At 38.1% G+C, this 18,899-nt stretch overlaps 1 protein-coding gene across 1 annotated transcript; it reads left to right on the top strand.

Annotated features, from left to right (window-relative positions):
- Positions 1 to 15,730: 15,730 nt before the first annotated feature.
- Positions 15,731 to 17,444, top strand: cldn5b (claudin 5b). Its single transcript, XM_067397516.1, has one exon. The coding sequence runs from the start codon at positions 15,879 to 15,881 to the stop codon at positions 16,530 to 16,532; it is 654 nt and encodes a 217-aa protein (XP_067253617.1). The 5' UTR covers positions 15,731 to 15,878; the 3' UTR covers positions 16,533 to 17,444.
- Positions 17,445 to 18,899: the final 1,455 nt, after the last annotated feature.

Below are 18,899 nucleotides of genomic sequence, written 5' to 3'. Positions count from 1 at the left end.
TCTTTATATACAACTTTATGCATACTTTCTAAATGAATTAATATACTGTATGAATTTCTAGCCAACAAAAACCTTTTGAATGGTATGCATTATGAAAAAGTGTGAAATTCATAAGCATTGTGGATTTCATCTGTTGTTGCAATGAAAAAGTCTTATCAGACCAGACATTTGCATATAGCTTTAAAGGTGCCTTAGAATCAAAAATTGAATTTACCTCGGCATAGTTGAATAACAAGAGTTCAGTACATGGAAAAGACATACATTGAGTCTCAAACTGCATTGTTTCCTCCTTCTTACGTAAATCTCATTTGTTTAAAAGACCTCCGAAAACAGGCGAATCTCAACATAACACAGACTGTTACGTAACAGTCAGGATCATTAATATGTACACCCCCAAAATTTGCATATGCCAGCTCATGTTCAAGGCATTAGACAAGGGCAGCCAGTATTAACATCTGGATCTGTGCACAGCTGAATCATCAGACTAGGTAAACAAGCAAGGACAATAGCGGGGGGCGGGGGCAGAGAGCGTGTGATTTTAAAGGGGCCGCCCGCTGAATCGGTGCATAGTTAATGATGCCCCAAAATAGGCAGTTAAAAAAAACAATAAAAAAAAAAAACCTATGGGGTATTTTGAGCTGAAACTTCACAGACACATTCAGGGGACACCTTAGACTTATATTACATCTTGTAAAAACTGGTTCTAGGGCACCTTTAATTGACCTAAAGTTAAGAGTCAAACATGTTTATCTGTTATATTTTTCAGTGGCGCCAGAGTCAGCCCCATAAAGCATACTGAAAAACGAGAGACACAACTAAACGATCTGTGGTGTGTAATCAGCTCATTATCCTCAGAGTTTCTGTTGTGTTATTGGTCTGACGAAAGCTGATAGTTATAAACAATGGTGCAACAAAACAAAAACATCATAAACACAGAGAGGCAGCGCTCCTCACAATCACATGCGACCACACAAGCGCAGGGGCAAACCGGAGGAAAACAATGATGGGAAAATCCTGTAGAAACAGTGAAATAATCCAGCTGCTCACCACAGTCACCTTCCTGTGCTTCAGTGCTGGTTAGACAGCAGCCAAACAATCAATGCGGCACGCTGCAATTACCAAGCCTCTGTTCACTCCACATCTGAACAATCACAGCCCAGCTATTTGGCAGTCACACATGCATTGTTGTTGTATTTTCATTCTTCAATAGCCTTGCTAATATACAGTTCAGTTTCTTAATTGAAATCATGGCTCTGATGTCATCATGCTTTCCCTTTATTTCATCCAAGTATTTACAAACAGTTTCTCTTTCCCTGGAACTAAGGCCATTGCTGCCAAGCTTTGTTGCATCCATCAAAAATGTTTAAAAATGTTTGTCTTTTAAATATATATCACTAGATATGGCTCGAGACCCTTAAGGCCCATTCACAACAAGAACGATAACTATAAGGATAAAACTTTATTGGCGTCTACACTAATGCTAATGTTCTATTTTTTATAAGCCTGCATCGGGACATATCAAACAGCTCCTACCCTTTTGTAAAATATTCCAGGATTATTCTCCTTATAGTGGACTTCAATTGGCTCTAAATGGTTGAAGGTCAAAATTATAGTTTCAGTTTCAGTGCTGCTTCAAAGGGCTTTAAATGATACCAGACGAGGAATAAGGGTCCTTCCCTATTCAGCTTATGGAAAAAACGGAACTGGTGCCACGTTCGAATACTTGAATAGGGAAGGTTTAGGACATAAAGCGTAAGCTCTTTGAATAATACGGAAGGCGGTCTGGCTGAAGCACTTGCGAGGTGATCATTTATGTTTATAAAGTATATACTTTTTTTTTTTTTTTTAGAAAATGGCCAATCGTTTCTCTAGATAAGACCCTTATTCCTCGTCTGGTATCATTTAAATCAATTTGAAGCTGCACTGAAACTGTAATTTTGACCTTCAACCGTCTGGAGGCCATTGAAGTCCACTATAATGAGAATAATCCTGGAATGTTTTCATCAAAAACTTTAATTTCTTTTCGACTGGAGAAAGAAGGACATGGACATCTTGGATGACATGGGGATGAGTAAATTATCAGGAAAATTTTATTCGGAAGTGAACTAATTCTTTAAGAAGAATCACAAGCGGAAGTGTTGTAAAATACATGAAGACTGTTTTTTTATAGGCTTTATAGACAGCTTGAGAGTGACTCTTGAAGGACCAGCACCACATCCTCTTGTACCACTGTTTGAAGAATTTATCTTCCAGAATCTGGCAGTAAGTTTTGGGAGTTCATGTTTAGTCCATCTCTGCAAAACAGACTTCAGGGTAGGAGATGGACTAAAAAGAACTCCCAAAACTTATTGCCACTGTCCAATCAATGTCCAATGGTCATGCCTTAACTGCAATTTCTAGTATTGCATCCTTCTCATAGGCATTTGATAATTTTTTACTTTTCAGTCCGAGTTAAATCTATTTTTTGGCCCATTTTATCTGTAAAAGAAAACCCGCCTAATAATTATGCACACCTGAATATAAGGCGTTTTTCATTTTCAGCCTTCATGAGCAATTATATATCACTTGATCACAATGATTAAATATAAAATTAATAGTAGTTATTAAGATTAATGTGGTTTGGAATTGGTAAGATGTGCCTGGGGAAAAAAACAACTTTCCTACACTGTAAAAAAAATCCCAGTAAAATTTACGGTAAAAAACTGGCAGCGTGGTTGCCAGAACTTTACGGTAAAAAGTACAGTAGCACCGTAAAAAAAAATCTGTTAAATTTACGGTAAAATAATGTATTTCATTAACTGATATAATGTTTATTTACCAACTTAATGAAGTACTAATATCTGTTTTGTACCTTTATAATACACTGCCAGCCACCAAACACAGTGGTGATAAGAGTCACATGATGAATCAAAGTTCCTCACAAGCAGATTTTCCACAAGCTGAGAAGGACAACACTAACATATAGAAGGTGCACACAGTGTCATTCAAACACACACTAAACACCATCATGGTAACATGCATGAAATTTTAAAAATGCAATAAACATTAATTTAACAACATTAGATAACATAAAACCCTAACGTACATAACTAATTAGAAAAAAATTTGAAAAACTAAGAAGAAACAGAGTTATTTCAATGAAAATATATCAAATGTGAAGTGTCACGCAGGGAATTGTGGAATGTTAATTTACGTTTTTTTCACTGTAAATTTTACAATGAATTGTTATTTTTCACTTCTTTGAATTTAACAGTATTTTACCGTAAAATTACATTAAATGTACCGTTAGATCTATTACAGTTATTTACCGTAGTACGGAAACTTTCTGTAAACCAATTGACAGTTTTTCACCGCAGCATTTTTACAGTCTTTTACTGTTAAAATTACGGTCATTTTTTACAGTGTAACTAATCATTCTGCACAAACTCTATAGTTATCGTTCTTGGTGGAACGGATTTTTTGTCTATTTCATCTATTTTGTCACTCATTTTATTATTTTTATAGTTTTACATTTACTGTTGCTCATTGAAATTTCACAGGAGAAATGTAGTCATTGCACTTGAATCCACATGTTCGTGCTTTGCGTGATAGCGAAAAAGTTCTCCTACACAGATTTCACTCATGTTCAAGTTCCCAAATTCACCACCAGAGCCGTAGCTAGCATATCAAAATCGTGTTATGGGGGTGGGGGTTTGAGTTTGGTGAGCAAGAAAATGCCGCAGCCATGTACAATGTTGCAAATATTATGAAAAAGTAATGTGAGGGGCTGTACAGTTCCTTTATGACTGTACAGGAAGTGGCCTCAGTCTTAAAAGATGACGAGTGATCTCACGATTGATAGGGAAAATGGCTCTGGAAGTTTGAAGGAAACAGTGAGTCAGATGAGTGAATTTTCACTGCTGTGAGGGGGCCAGTAAGAACCAGTTTGCCCTGGGGGCATAAAAAAGTAATTCCCAGTAAAATATTGGACAAAACCATGGTCATACTTGTGCAATGATCAGGGCCGTAGCTAAAATCATGTTCTGGGGCAGGGAGCGGGTGGACATTATGGAACCTGGTAGCTGTGAATACTAATAAGCTCCACACAAAACATATGGACTTGTGCCAGTTGCAGTGACGCTGAAGAACCTTATTTGTTTCTGTTTAGAACGCCTCAAAGTGCTCCAAGAAACACAACGTACCACAGGATGGGCATGGAAGCTTTCTGAACGTTTCCTCCAATGGACAGCAACTACTGAGTCTCACAATAACTTTGTTTGGCATCTCAGGAACACATAGGGTTTGTGTTACGCATCCATACAATGGCTCATTAAAGGTGGCTCGAGCTCTGCACCACCTCGGTAAAGATGCCTGGCACATTGCAGGAAACGTTTATTGTTCTGTACAAGCTGTTTCCTTGTTTCTCTTCTCATGACGAACAACTGAAGCAAGGCGGGTGGGAGCTAAGGCAACCGTTACTTTCTGTTCATGTAAAACCCAATTCAAACTGAAAGCTGGCAATGATTTTTTTACATAATGAAAAATAGCAATAAAAATAGTAACATTAGTTCAGAAATGTAAATGCTGGAATGTGCAATATGGTTATGAGTGAGTTAAGCCCTGTCAGAAAATATATATTTTTTTCAATTTTAAGTTTAATTGTATAGAAAATAGAATTAATACAACACATTTAATGTGATTGTGATGTTCTATAACAAAATGAACATCAAAAGTAGGTCTTTATAATCAAGAATTGCTTTAGACATTTTATTTAATTTACAAATTTGTAAGAAAACTAAAGAAATTGAATAGTCAGCTTATCCAATTTCCAGCAAATTTAATGCCCTTTCTCCAGAAACTGGGATTTTGCAGGAAAATGCTACAACCATGTACAACAATATTTTGAAAAGGTAATGTGAGGGGCTGTACAGTTCCTTTATGACTGTACAGGAAGTGGCCTCAGTCTTAAAAAATGACGAGTGATCTCACGATTGATAGGGAAAATGGCTCCGGAAATTTGAAGGAAACAGTGAGTCAGATGAGTGAATTTTCACCGCTGTGAGGGGGCCAGTAAGAACCAGTTTGCCCTGGGGACATAAATGAGTAAATCCCAGCAAAATATTGGATAAAAAGGTGGTCATACTTGTACAATGTCTGCAAACACTGCTTTATATGAAGTACTTGACTCACAATTTCCTTCAGAAATGACAATATTAATGTACAAGATACAATCAGACCTGCTTCCTGGTGATAACTGGAAATGGATATAAACTTCATTACTGCACTTGAGGAACACATTGTAAAACTCATTTTGTAATATAGCCAGTTTATAAACTGGAAATCATTAAAATGACTCATGAAGGATGGGTGGATGAAGTACTTCATGACTCTTAAAGTTTGGCATTTGCTTATTCCAATGTGCAATTTTGAATATAAACAAAACTCCCATTGGCATAAATCACCTTGAAGCGCCAGCCTGCATATTTCACAAAATCATTGTTTAAAGGCAATTTGTTTTATAAACATTTTTGTTATACTGGTTTAAACTGTCTTCACATCCTGATAGCAATCAATAATAGAAGTGGTCTTAATTAAAAATAAATAAATAAATAAAAATTAAAAAAATTACATATATCTTCTGTGGAAGTCTCAGGACCAAAAAATGTTCAACCAATCGATGCGATACAACATCCTACCTGCCTGTCAACATATGTTTTTCATACCTCCACACACCTGCTCGTGCATACACCACATGTTCTGTAAGGCTATACAGAGTTGTAGACAGATTTTTGCATTTCTATGTCAACACTATCAACGGCAAAATGAATCTGTAGTATACGTGGTCCAAGTCTGAGTTGTTTATGTTCATTATTATTGTAATGTTATGTGCTTTGAGACATGAGGTAATTTAAAGGTGCCATCGAACGTTTTTTTACAAGATGTAATATAAGTCTAAGGTGTCTCCTGAATGTGTCTGTTGCAGCTGTTTGACCAGATGGCCAGCTCTAGGAAGGGTTCTGGTCGTCCCAAACCTCTTCCATTTAAGGATTATGGAGGTCACTGTGCTCTTAGGAACCTTAAGTGCAGCAGAAATTTTTTTGTAACCTTGGCCAGATCTGTGCCTTGCCACAATTCTGTCTCTGAGCTCTTCAGGCAGTTCCTTTGACCTCATGATTCTCATTTGCTCTGACATGCACTGTGAGCTGTAAGGTCTTATATAGACAGGTGTGTGGCTTTCCTAATCAAGTCCAATTAGTATAATCAAACACAGCTGGACTCAAATGAAGGTGTAGAACCATCTCAAGGATGATCAGAAGAAATGGACAGCACCTGAGTTAAATATATGAGTGTCACAGCAAAGGGTCTGAATACTTAGGACCATGTGATATTTCAGTTTTTCTTTTTTAATAAATCTGCAAAAATGTCAACAATTCTGTGGTTCTCTGTCAATATGGGGTGCTGTGTGTACATTCATGAGGGAAAAAAAAAGTGTACTTAAAGGATTTTAGCAAATGGCTGCAATATAACAACAAGTGAAAAATTTAAGGGGGTCTGAATACTTTCCGTACTCACTGTATGTAAAATTACAAAAAATAATCTGTAATTATTACAATAATAAAACAGTTATATGATAAAACATAAAATTGAAGTAAAAACTCCTTATTTAAATAAAGCTGAAAACACTGTCACTTGACTGGCAGCAACAGAACATTAAACACTAACATATCGGTCTCTCAGCATCTTCACTTAAAATAGTAATGTTTGAAGTCACTGTTATGGAGGTAAGCTCTTGATTTATTGGGCTCTTGACCCTTGACTTCTTAACTTTAATGTTTCTCTGGCTGCTGTTACTGTGTGTTTCTGAAGCACATTTATTATAGCAAAAATTGCATTCTGGTTAGATGAAATTGATTACTTATTGATGATTCAGTCATCGTGCAGTGGTCAGATTCAAAGAGATTTACATTTTGCAGAGTGTGATTTAGGATATTTTTGGTTTGGCAGATGCTTCTGCCAGTCATTTTAATGATCTTTAAGCGTTATTTTCATTGATTTCACCCTGTGCTGCCAGATTTAATGTTGTAGATTAATAGTGTGGGCCCTGTGTGGGCTAACTGAGGGCTGCCCATGCAGGACCAGCGCTAAGGGCCCAACATTTGCCAATGAGCAAATTGTCAGGGGCCCTGTGGTGGCAGCCTGCTTGCTGGGGCCCTTACGCTAGCCCTAAGTGGGCCTGTAAAGGGCCAGTGCAGGCTTGTTTGCTGGGGCACGTTCCTTGCAGACATTGTGTGTTTGCTTGTGGGATTTTTTACTAATTCACAGAGACGGATAAATAAACTGTGTAATCCGAAAATTTTAAATTCAGATGACGTCTTTTACTGAAGCTGATCCTGTCAATTATGGTGTCCCAATGCTACACTTCAAACTCCATAAATTTAAAATTGCCGTCCAATTTGATGGTTGAAATCGCACTGACTGTCACTATGGTTACGCTTCATATTCGCGGCAGTCGCGGAAATTTACATCGGTTAATCAGTGGTACAATACTGTAGTCATCATTAGCTATGTGAATAGAACAGGTTGAAAATCACAGGTTGTTAGTCTCAAACATTTAAGGCTTTCATTTAGCCTATGATATTTTGATGGTTTGATAAGTATGTAAATATTTATGTTTTTATTTCCTACTAAGGTCTTATGTAAAGCATTTAATAATCAGAGCCTAAGCTAATTAAGTAAGAGCAATAACCATCACAAGCAAGCAATAATGAGCATTTTTCAAATATTCAGTTCAAGCGATGACACTGACAAGAGTGTAGAAAGCTTGTACGAAAGTTTAATATGAAAATGAATAGTTGGATTCACCATCAAACTAGAACAATAGTCTTGAGGGAAATAATAAGACAGGACAGGATTTCCGCACTATACAACTCCATCCTTCCCCAGCCCACATGACACCATGGCTCACATCAGCCTCGCTGTTCGTCATCCACAGGCTGACATTCTCAGCTGCTGTGGCCAGAGCCACAGCCAAAAAAGGAGGTCTTGATGCTTTGTTTCTGTGCTCATGTCCTGACTAATGTTACTGATGAGGCCCAATAGATACGTGTTTAATCCCAAACACCTGGTGTGGCCTCTGCCCTGAGCTCAGACTAGAGGAAACATCTGGAGAAAACATGCACATCAGCGTTTTTTGTGCACTTCTGGTGCTAGGTGTCTGTCTGGACAGTACTCACGATTCTTGCTGAAAGTGATAAAACATATCGCCTCTTTGGAATGCTGGGACATCCGTGGCTGGAGCATGAGCTGAGATCAGATTTTGATTAACGCAGCGTTGTTTGTGTTCTTTTTAATTATACTTCCATTGTGGATAAGAGGCTGATTGTTCTCAGGAAATTACGCCAGTTATTAGCTGACCCTGTTTTAATGTGTGCTCTGATCTATTTCTGTAGTACAAACATTTTGAAAGTTTTGAAACCTCTTAACTTGAGTATTAGCAATAGTAATGGCGTGCAAACTGGGTTTTGCACACTTGCTTCAATGCATTCTGGTCTGATTGCACATTTCCATTTTCCGTTTTCATAAAACCCCACTTTTCCTTCCATGTGGCAGTTTTTCTTATCAGATTCCTCCCTATTAAATTAGGTCACGAGGGTAGCTCTGCACAGATGCCACAGTGGTTGCATTTTGGGTTCCTAGGGGGTATTTTCCCACTGTTATGAGTAGTATAAATAGTCATAAGTAGTAAACGTTAGCGTTTTGGTGTGGTCTATCTTGTGATCATCATGCTACATTTACTTTACAGTAAGCCCATTAAGTAAAAAAACTTGAATCAACCAATGAGAGCATCTGTCGCTGTCATCGGGCAATTACTGGCATCCTGTTAACGTTTGTTTTTTTCTGAAAAAACGCAAAATGTCAGTTCACAGGACTGTTTTGGCGACATAAACACCAAAACAACAGGGACGTTTAAGACAAAAGCTGATAAAACAGAACTACTGATACTGCATTGGGTTTTTGTGAGTTTACATGAGACAGTTTGAGCACATTTACATAGGGTGACCATCTTTTAGTTTTCAAAAAAGAGGGTGGTGGTGGAACCATGTCACAACCATGCAACTATCATATTGAACTTTTATACATAAAGTAAAACATCATTTCCATTCAACTTTTAGCCCTCAACAATAGAATAATGACAAGCAAATAATAAAAAAATTGTTTAGCTTTTAACACCTTTTATATGACACCATTTCTTTTCATGGCCATAGGCTAAAATAAAATAAATAAATAAAAAATCAGTTGCCATAAAACATCTACTATTTGAGTCAAAAATCATTTCAGTCCTCCATGTGTTCTCTGGTATATTCTCTTTCCCAACAGTCCTTGATTACAAATCACGTAGGCATGAAAGTCTTTGAAGACGTGTTTAAAGACAAGTTGCCCCTGCTATGTTTCCATCCACCTATTTTATGCGCATTTTGGGATATCACATTAAAAAAACGCTAAATGGAACACCAAGATGCGCATAAATTCTAAAAATTCACATAAAAAAACCTTGTGCGCTAAACTAAGTAGGATACATTTTTATGCAACACAAAAACATGCACATAAACTATGATGGAAACACTTTTACCAAATAAATTCTATGATGCGCATGAAAAAAGACGTGACTTTGCAATGGGACGGGATTTTTCTTAGTGAGATTTAGTGCCAGTTTATCAGTTTTGTTCTCTTCGGCTCTTTACACTGCTTTATTCGCAAATGTTTTATGCGATATTTCAAATCTGCTTGTGAGAAAGAATAGCTACTGTAGAAAGCAAAAGCCGAATCCCGGACATTTTGGGCGATTTAGAAATCCCGACTGGATGCACTTTATTAGGTCCAAAAAGAGGACATGTCCAAGAAAAAGAGGATGTTTTTAGAAATGTTCAAGTTGTCATTGTAATAGGCCTACATCATCTGCAATACATTCTTAAAGGAATAGTTCACCCAAAAAAGAAAATTATCCCACGATTTACTCTTAAGCCATCCTATAGACTATCTTTTTTCAGACGAACAAAATCAGAGTTTGCCGGAATTTTTATATATTTTAAATTTTTCTTACAAAAACTCATCGCTTCGCTTCAGAAAGCCTTTGTTAAGCCTCTGGAGCCATATGGGTTACCTTTATGATGGATGGATGAGCTTTTTGGGCCTCCAAATACAGTGCCCCATTCACTTCCATTATAAAGCTTGGAGGAGCCAGGATATTTTTTAAATATACCTAGGATGGCTTGAGGGTGAGTAAATCATGGGATAATTTTCATTTTGGGGTGAAATATCCCTTTAAAGGTGCCCTAGAACTTTTTTTTAAAAAGATGTTATATAAGTCTAAGGTGTCCCCTGAATGTGTCTGTGAAGTTTCAGCTCAAAATACCCCATAGATTTTTTTAATTCATTTTTTTAACTGCCTATTTTGGGGCATCATTATAAATGAGCCGATTCAGGGCTACTGGCCCTTTAATTCTCGTGCTCCACGCCCACGGAGTTCGCGCTTGCCTTAAACAGTGCATAAACAAAGTTCACACAGCTAATATAACCCTCAAATGGATCTTTACACAGTGTTCGTCATGCATGCAGCATGCATGCGGCGGATTATGTGAGTATTGTATACTGTTATATTGTTTACATTTGATTCTGAATTAATTTGAGGCTGTGCTCCGTGGCTAATGGCTAATCCTACACTGTTGGAGAGATTTATAAAGAATGAAGTTGTGTTTATGAATTATACAGACTGCAAGTGTTTAGTAATGAAAATAGCGACGGCTCTCGTCTCCATGAATACAGTAATAAACGATGGTAACTTTAACCACATTTAACAGTACATTAGCAACATGCTAACAAAACATTTAGAAAGACAATTTACAAATATCACTAAAAATATCATGTTATCATGGATCATGTCAGTTATTATTGCTCCATCTGCCATTTTTTGCTATTGTCCGTGCTTGCTTACCTAGTCTGATGATTCAGCTGTGCACATCCAGACGTCCTGCCCTTGTGTAATGCCTTTCATAATGTTGGGAACATGAGCTGGCATATGCAAATATTGGGGGCGTACACCCCGACTGTTACGTCGGTGTTATGTTGAGATTTGCCTGTTCTTCGGAGGTCTTTTAAACAAATGAGATTTATATAAGAAGGAGGAAACAATGGAGTTTGAGACTCACTGTATGTCATTTCCATGTACTGAACTCTTGTTATTTGACTATGCCAAGATAAATTCAATTTTTCATTCGAGGGCACCTTTAAAACCGATGCATTGTTATTTTTGGCAGTAAAGGGTTGAGAGTTGAGCTATGGTTCATTAGGGACTAACTATCGAACAACAAGATTCACATGTGTGCTGTGACATGTGACAACACAAATACAAACATGACAGATGATGTGCTGGCACATGCTGCTGAGTTTTTACACCGACCCTCCTGAAGAACAAGCGCCTGAATCAACAGAGTTTTTCCTGCATGAGTCTCACTCATCATTAGTGCTGCTGCCAAGATGGAACCGAATGTGTTGCTCAATTTTTACTTTGGAAAAGCAGCTGCCTTACCAATAGTATACTTTTTTTTTGCCTCATTTGTGACCCCAGCAACCTGATTACAGTAAATGTCATCAATAACTTTACATGGAATTGAGCATCTATGGTGGGTGTTCACTTAAGTAAATTGTCACTTCTGGGAAAGCAGCTTTGTGTGAGGAAGCACTGTCCATTTCACTGAAATCTAATAATAAGTTCTGTTAAATGAAAAAGCTTAATTTCAAAAAAGGTGAACAATAATAATAATACATTTATGTATGAATTGTCTTTACACTTTCCTTTCTTCATTCTGAAGTCATTGGTTCTGTAAGGCAAACACTGATGCTTCAGACAATCAACAAACTGTTTGGCTCTTGAGTCTTTTGGTATCTCAAGGTGGTACGGTAGCTGTCTTCCGTCATTTTCTCTGCAGCTGCACGCTCACAATCACAAATATGAGACAGTTCACCCCTCTTCCTGTTTTTACAGCGCCACTCCTCAGCATGCTTTAGGAGAGGAAGTAACAAATCTAAGCACACTTTATGTACTGTACACATGACACACTGGGCTGCACGTAGATGAAACCGTATCACGCAAGGTGAAAGACATTAAAAGATTTTCAAGTATAGTTTTTTTCATGTTTTTCAGATTAATGCTGTAAAAATTGAATATTTTTGCCATGTCATATACATAAATATTGAACAATTTGATTTTTGTTTAAATTAACTGAGTAGCTGTGTAGTTTTAAAACAAATTAAAGTTGACAGGCTTATGCATGTTGATCTAACTGCATCCAAAATCACATACTTTCCTACTAAATACTAGGCGAAAAACAGTATGTGGCAAAAGACGTATGTCTGAATTCACAGTACAGCAGGTAAAAAGTATCCGGATAAACTACTAATGCCGGTGATATTCTGAATAAGATGGACACTTTACTATCCCAAGAGGCCACGGGAGAGGATTTGTGAATGGCAGTGAAGCGACGGAACTGACGCTGGTAGATCACATGATTATGACAACTTTGACTTAGGGCCGGTTTACACAACACTGTTTTCAACTAAAAACGGAAAATTATCCGTTCATTTACACAACGTCGTTTTGGTGGCCTGAAACCACAAACTTTTGAAAACGGTTTTTAAACAAGCGTGTCACGCGAGTCCTGAAAAGTGAAGCCAAAGTGCCTCGATCGCCCCCAGGTGGCTGGAAGCAGTATAGGTCATAAACCCCGCCCTCTCCATGTATTCCAGTGGGACTTAAAACAAACTAAACAATTAAATTAATTACATTTCAAATATTATGCAGTTTTTATCGCGCTGCGTTAGTTCAAGTGTTTGTTCTTTAAATAGGTTTGGTTTTAGTTAGTTATTTGGTGCTATAAAAACGGGGTGTGGCATCATGATTGACAGCTGTGATTGACAGCATCTCTGAGTGAAGTAGTCATTGAGGTGCCAACTTTTTTCTGGATCTTCGCAAGGTGACTGGAGCTTTAAAGGTGCCCTAGAATTAAAATGTATATTTGCATAGTTAAATAACAAGAGTTTAGTACATGGAAATGACATACAGTGAGTTTCAAACTCCATTGTTTCCTCCTTCTTATATAAATCTCATTTGTTTAAAAGACCTCCGAAGAACAGGCGAATCTAAACATAACACCGACGTAACAGTCGGGGTGTACGCCCCAATATTTGCATATGCCAGCCCATGTTCCTAACATTATGAAAGGCATTTGACAAGGGCAGAATGTCTGGATCTGTGCACAGCTGAATCATCAGACTAGGTAAGCAAGCAAGAACAATAGTGAAAAATGGCAGATGGAGCAATAATAACTTACATGATCCATGATAACATGATATTTTTAGTGATATTTGTAAATTGTCTTTCTAAATGTTTTGTTAGCATGTTGCTAATGTACTGTTAAATGTGGTTAAAGTTACCATCGTTTCTTACTGTATTCACGGAGACAAGAGCCGTCACTATTTTCATTTTTAAACACTTGCAGTCTGTATAATTCATAAACACAACTTCATTCTTCATAAATCTCTCCAACAGTGTGTAATGTTAGCTTTAGCCACGAAGCACAGCCTCAAACTCATTCAGAATCAAATGTAAACACCCAAATAAATACTATACTCACATGACCCGAAGCATGCATGCAGCATCTTGTAAAGATCCATTTGAGGGTTATATTAGCTGTGTGAACTTTTATAGAGTCGCGAGCTCGATGGGCAGGGAGCACAAGATTTAAAGGGCCAGCAGCCCCTGAATCCGTGGATAGTTAATGATGCCCCAAAATAGGCAGTTAAAAAAAATTAATTAAAAAAAATCTATCGGGTATTTTGAGCTGAAACTTCACAGACACATTCAGGGGACACCTTAGACTTATATTACATCTTGTAAAAAACGTTCGATGGCACCTTTAACTTTAAATTCTACACTTCCATAACTATTTATTTCTCACCGAAATAATAAGTTGTTCTGAGTTTGGGCAGGACCTTGATGTCACGGCTCACTTGATAATTGTGCTCACTACTGCGCAGACTCTGGTTTCAAGTTCACTATGCGCTGATTCGAGACTCAAGATGTAAGCGGCATATAGACACACTGGCGGCTTCACTTACTAGAATGGAAGAGAGTGAAGGAGCGTTGTCCATATTTTTTACAGACTATGGTTTCAAAGTGCACGTTTTTAAAAACGATACCGTTGTCATCTCTGTGTAAACTGCAAAAACGAAAACCTGTGAAAATGGTGACGTCATGCACATGCCTATTACGTGATTAGTCTATCCATCTTATTTTTTAATGCATAAGTAATTGTTTTCTGTGAATATGTGAAACTTGCAATTTATTAGCCGCTACAGGGGAATAATGAGAAGAATATCAAAGTGCAGTAAACTGTAAAAATAAGGTGGATAGGCATGCGCATATGGCACGAGTGCGCAGGCGCATAGTCTTTCTTTACAAAGTGACATCGCCAACTACTGTCTGGCATGTGTAATGCAGCACTGTTAGTTGTTTTCGCGAATCCGTGTGAATGGGTTAAAGTTTTGATAACGCTGTTTTCCGCTTTTAGTACATCGTTGTCGTGTAAACGTACCCTTAGACTTTTGCTTAAACTTAATAGCCTAGTCTGCATGTTTTAAATCATTTTAAACTTGTGTATTTGAAGTGAGAAAGACAGCTAGATAAAATAGACAGGCAAATGGTTGCTAAGATGGTCCAGTTGGTTGCTAGGGAGTTCTAGCTGCTTTCTAATGTGTTCTGGATGGTTACAATTTCTAGGCTGCTCGCTAGACGTTTTTAGGTTTTTTTTTTTAAGTGGACTGGAACAACATTCCTATCCGAAAATTTAGTCCTAACCTTTTCCCAATCCCTAAACCTAACCCTACCCGTAACTTATCCCTAAAATCAGAGGGAAATGATAGGTGAATAACACTGTTGTGGAAGCACCTAGCCCAGGTTGTAAGCCTAAACTTGACATAAATGGTAAACTTGTCCCTCAAATCTGACTGGTCGATTGGAATGTTGTTTCAGGATCAAGAAAGATGTTGATCCAGGAACATGTTGTACTTGGTGAAATCACGTTCACTTCGCCATGCAAACGATCATTGAAATTAGTTTTCAAGTTGACAGAACTTCAAAGAACAACATATAAACATCCTGGTCAATGAACTCTGATAAAATGAGAAAGGTTTCGCATTCGAAATTACTGTAGGCTATTAGCAGTAGCACGTGAGGCATTTACGCAGATAAGCGCGCGCTCTCCCTCCGACACACACACACACATATATAGGAGACACACATTATTGCTCAAAATGGAATAACGGAAAGCGTTTCGAGATGGACAACATATCAGGTGCGCCTTAATTTCCAGTCAATCATTCCTCACGTGCCTTACAAGAAGATGAAATTCTCTGTCATTTTATACATTTGTGTACTTGCTTTAGCATTTGTCTCCTTTGTGTAAAAGGGGTCATTTCTTCCTAAAGAATACCAGGAAGACAAGGAAGTCACACTTCCAGTATATCGCTGCTCCCGTCACTTTTCGAAAACTCCGAATGTGATGCAGTTGAGCAGTTTTGTGCAGCGCCTTTCTCTTCTGATTTGCTGTCGGGAGACGCTTTGTGCGCGCTCTGATTGGCTGGAGCCGCTCCTCTTTGTTGTGAGTGCACTATAACAGCATCCTCCCTGCATAAAAGAGCAGAAAACTCCCACTGCGTCTCATCCTGCCTCACTGCCGAGCGATGTAGAGACACTTCTGCTCAAAACACCTGCTTGAGATTTAACAGGGACCTCACTAGACTTTCTAAACTAAGAGAAGGAGCGTCAAAACAACTTTGCAAAGATGATTTCTGCATGTCTGGAGATTATTGGACTCGGCTTGAGCCTCATCGGGACCCTTTTGGTCATGGTGGCTTGCGGGTTGCCCATGTGGAAAGTGACCGCCTTCATCGAGGGCAACATTGTGGTGGCGCAAACCATCTGGGACGGGCTGTGGATGTCCTGCGTGGTTCAAAGCACTGGTCAGATGCAGTGTAAAATGCATGACTCCGTCCTGGCTCTGACCACTGATCTCCAGACCGCTCGGGCTCTGACGGTCATCTCCGCTGTTTTGGGTGTCCAGGCTCTGATGATAACCATCGCCGGCGCTCAGTGCACCAACTGCATCAGTAAAGAGTCCATCAAAGCCAGAGTAGTCAACGTCGGAGGGGTGATATACATCATGGCAGGCTTGTTTGTGTTGGTGCCTCTGTGCTGGATGGCCAATAACATCATCTCAGACTTCTACGACCCTCAAGTTCCTTATTCAAAGAAGAGAGAAATTGGAGCTGCGCTCTACATCGGATGGGCAGCATCTGCCATGCTTCTGGTCGGAGGAGCACTTCTGTGTTTCTCCCGTCCACAAGATGAAAAAACCTCGTATCCCCTCAAATATGTGCCTCCACCTACAAAAAGCACATCGATCAATGGGGACTATGATAAACGAAACTACGTGTGATCACCTCAACCATCAACCATGGACTAGTGGCTCTGCGCATATGGACTTTCAAATGGACTTAGTATTTGGTTAGTTCACAAATAACCATACTTTTAATTTGAAATCCAGATTTAAGGTTGAAATTTATATGAAAATGTATTTTTAGGTGCTCTAATTTCTGACCATGCAATGTGAGAAATGTTTTTTTTTTAAGTACAAATATTCCATATCATTAAAGTTGCATTTCATGAAAAAAATGTTGTTTAAAATCATTTTAGATTTAATAAAGCATGTAAAACTGCAGGACACTGTCAACGTCTCATTTACATGCAACAGGTTTTGCACCAAACTAGATGCAAACATTCAGATAATGGAATGACAGAATGTATAAGCATGTTTTTTCTGTCATTTGCTCTGTTAGCAGTGTGTCATGGTAATAATGAATTAGATATACACGGGTATTTTTGTCTTTGTTAATGATATTAGGGTCAGTGGCCCACTTGTTTCATTTATTTGAATCACTAGGGGGGTAGGGGGGATGTGGGTAAAGGGAGGGTCTATATTTCTTGTTTTTGTTCTGCTTTACGATAAAGCAGAACAAGAGGGTCTATATTTCTTGTTTTGTTCTGCTTTATGATTTTGCACTAATTAGACACGGTCTGTGCTTCATTAAGACACTGAATAATGCCTATTGTTCTGCTTATAGACTCCAGGCTGCAGCTTTTTACACGAGACTGTTTTGATCATCTAAACCTCCTGACTGTACATAATTGTATGAAACAGTTTTTCAGTAAATCTGTGCATATTCAAAGTAATAATTAAAAAAAAAAAAAAAGTTTTTTTTGTTAATAATGTGTCCTGTTGCATTATTTTGCTGGTACATGAATGATGCACACTTCATATCCTTGGAGTGTCTGAAGTGTACACTTTAATAAAAGAACTGTAAAAAGTAATTTTGTTTTGGGATTTTTTTGTTTCTGATATCCCTTGTTTTTTTGTTTTTTTTAAACAGCATTCTCAGCTTGTGTTTACATACAGTTAAAGTTAACAAATATACTAAAAGGTACGGAACACCTAAAGGGACATGGTGATGGAAAAAATATAATGCTTTTGTGTTCGCTAGCAAAATTTGGTTTTCCCATGAGAAACTTTGCGTTTGCTCATGAAAACTTTTGCAGAAACTATTGCCTTGCCCCCCAAAAATTGTGCAAAGTTTCTCGAGGCAAAAATTGTCAATGGTTTTACATTTTCTTGCAAATTTTTTGGGTTCCCTCAAGAACTGCATTTTTACGAGCAAATGCAAATTTTCTTGGGGGAACGCAAAACTTTTCAGAGTGAACGCAAAATCACTTGAATAGCACAGAGCTCCTAAAGGGACATGGTTGTGGTAAAAATATGAGATAGGAGTATAAAATATATGTCAAAACTTTTGCGTTCACTTGCAAAATGTAGCTTTCCCCCCCGAGAAACTTTGCATACTCACAAAACGTTTGCATTCCTTCGCAAAAACTATTGCGTTACTCCAAGAAACTTTGCATTAAGTTTCTCCAGAGAACGCAAACATTTTGCGAGCGAATGGAAATTTTATCGGGGGAATGCAATACATTTGTGAGAGAACGCAAAAGCATTGACAAATAATTTTTCTTCCCATTTCATATTTTTTTCGTTCACCATGTCACCTTTAGGGGCTCTGTAAAAACGCTCCTTAAATTCAAAAACAAAACTTTTACGGAGCCCATAATGGGACATGGTGAAGGAAAAAATATGAGACGCGGAGGAAAATATGTTTTGAAGCTTTTGCGTTTCCCTGAGAAACTTTGCGTTTGCTCGAGTACTTTGCAAGCGAACGTAAAGTTTCTTGGGGGAAATGCAAAGGATTTGCAAGTGAACGCAAAGTATCTTGAGGCAAAAATGATGATGCATTCCTCTGAAAAACGTTGTGTTTTGCAAGCGAATGCAAATTTTCTCAGGGGAACGCAAAGCTTTTCTGAGTGAACGCAAAAATATGAGATGGGAGGACAATGTTTCAAAACTTTTACGTTCCCCCAAGAAACTTTGTGTTTGCTTGCAAAATGTTTGCATTCCTGCGAGAAATTTAGAGCTTGCTCGCAAAACATTTGAGTTCTTTGTGAGTGAACATGAGGCTTTGCAAGTCATTGCAAGTCAACGCAAAGTTTCTTGAGGCAAAAAATTATGTCAATGGTGGTGGAAAAAAATATGAGATGGAAGTATAAAATATATTTCAAAACGTTTGCGTTCGCTCGCAAAACATTTGCGTTCCCCTGAGAAACTGCGTTTTGCGAGCGAATGAGATGGGAGGATAAAATATTTCACAATTTTTCATTCGCTTACAAAATTTTGCATCCCCCGAGAAACTTTGATTTTGCT

Source organism: Chanodichthys erythropterus, chromosome 10, assembly GCF_024489055.1.
Source record: "Chanodichthys erythropterus isolate Z2021 chromosome 10, ASM2448905v1, whole genome shotgun sequence".
NCBI lineage: Eukaryota > Metazoa > Chordata > Actinopteri > Cypriniformes > Xenocyprididae > Chanodichthys > Chanodichthys erythropterus.
This window is presented reverse-complemented; position numbering and strand designations above follow the sequence as displayed.

Bases quoted from the DNA above. Each gene is read 5' to 3' on its own strand.
- cldn5b (XM_067397516.1), top strand. From the start codon at position 15,879: ATGATTTCTGCATGTCTGGAGATTATTGGACTCGGCTTGAGCCTCATC.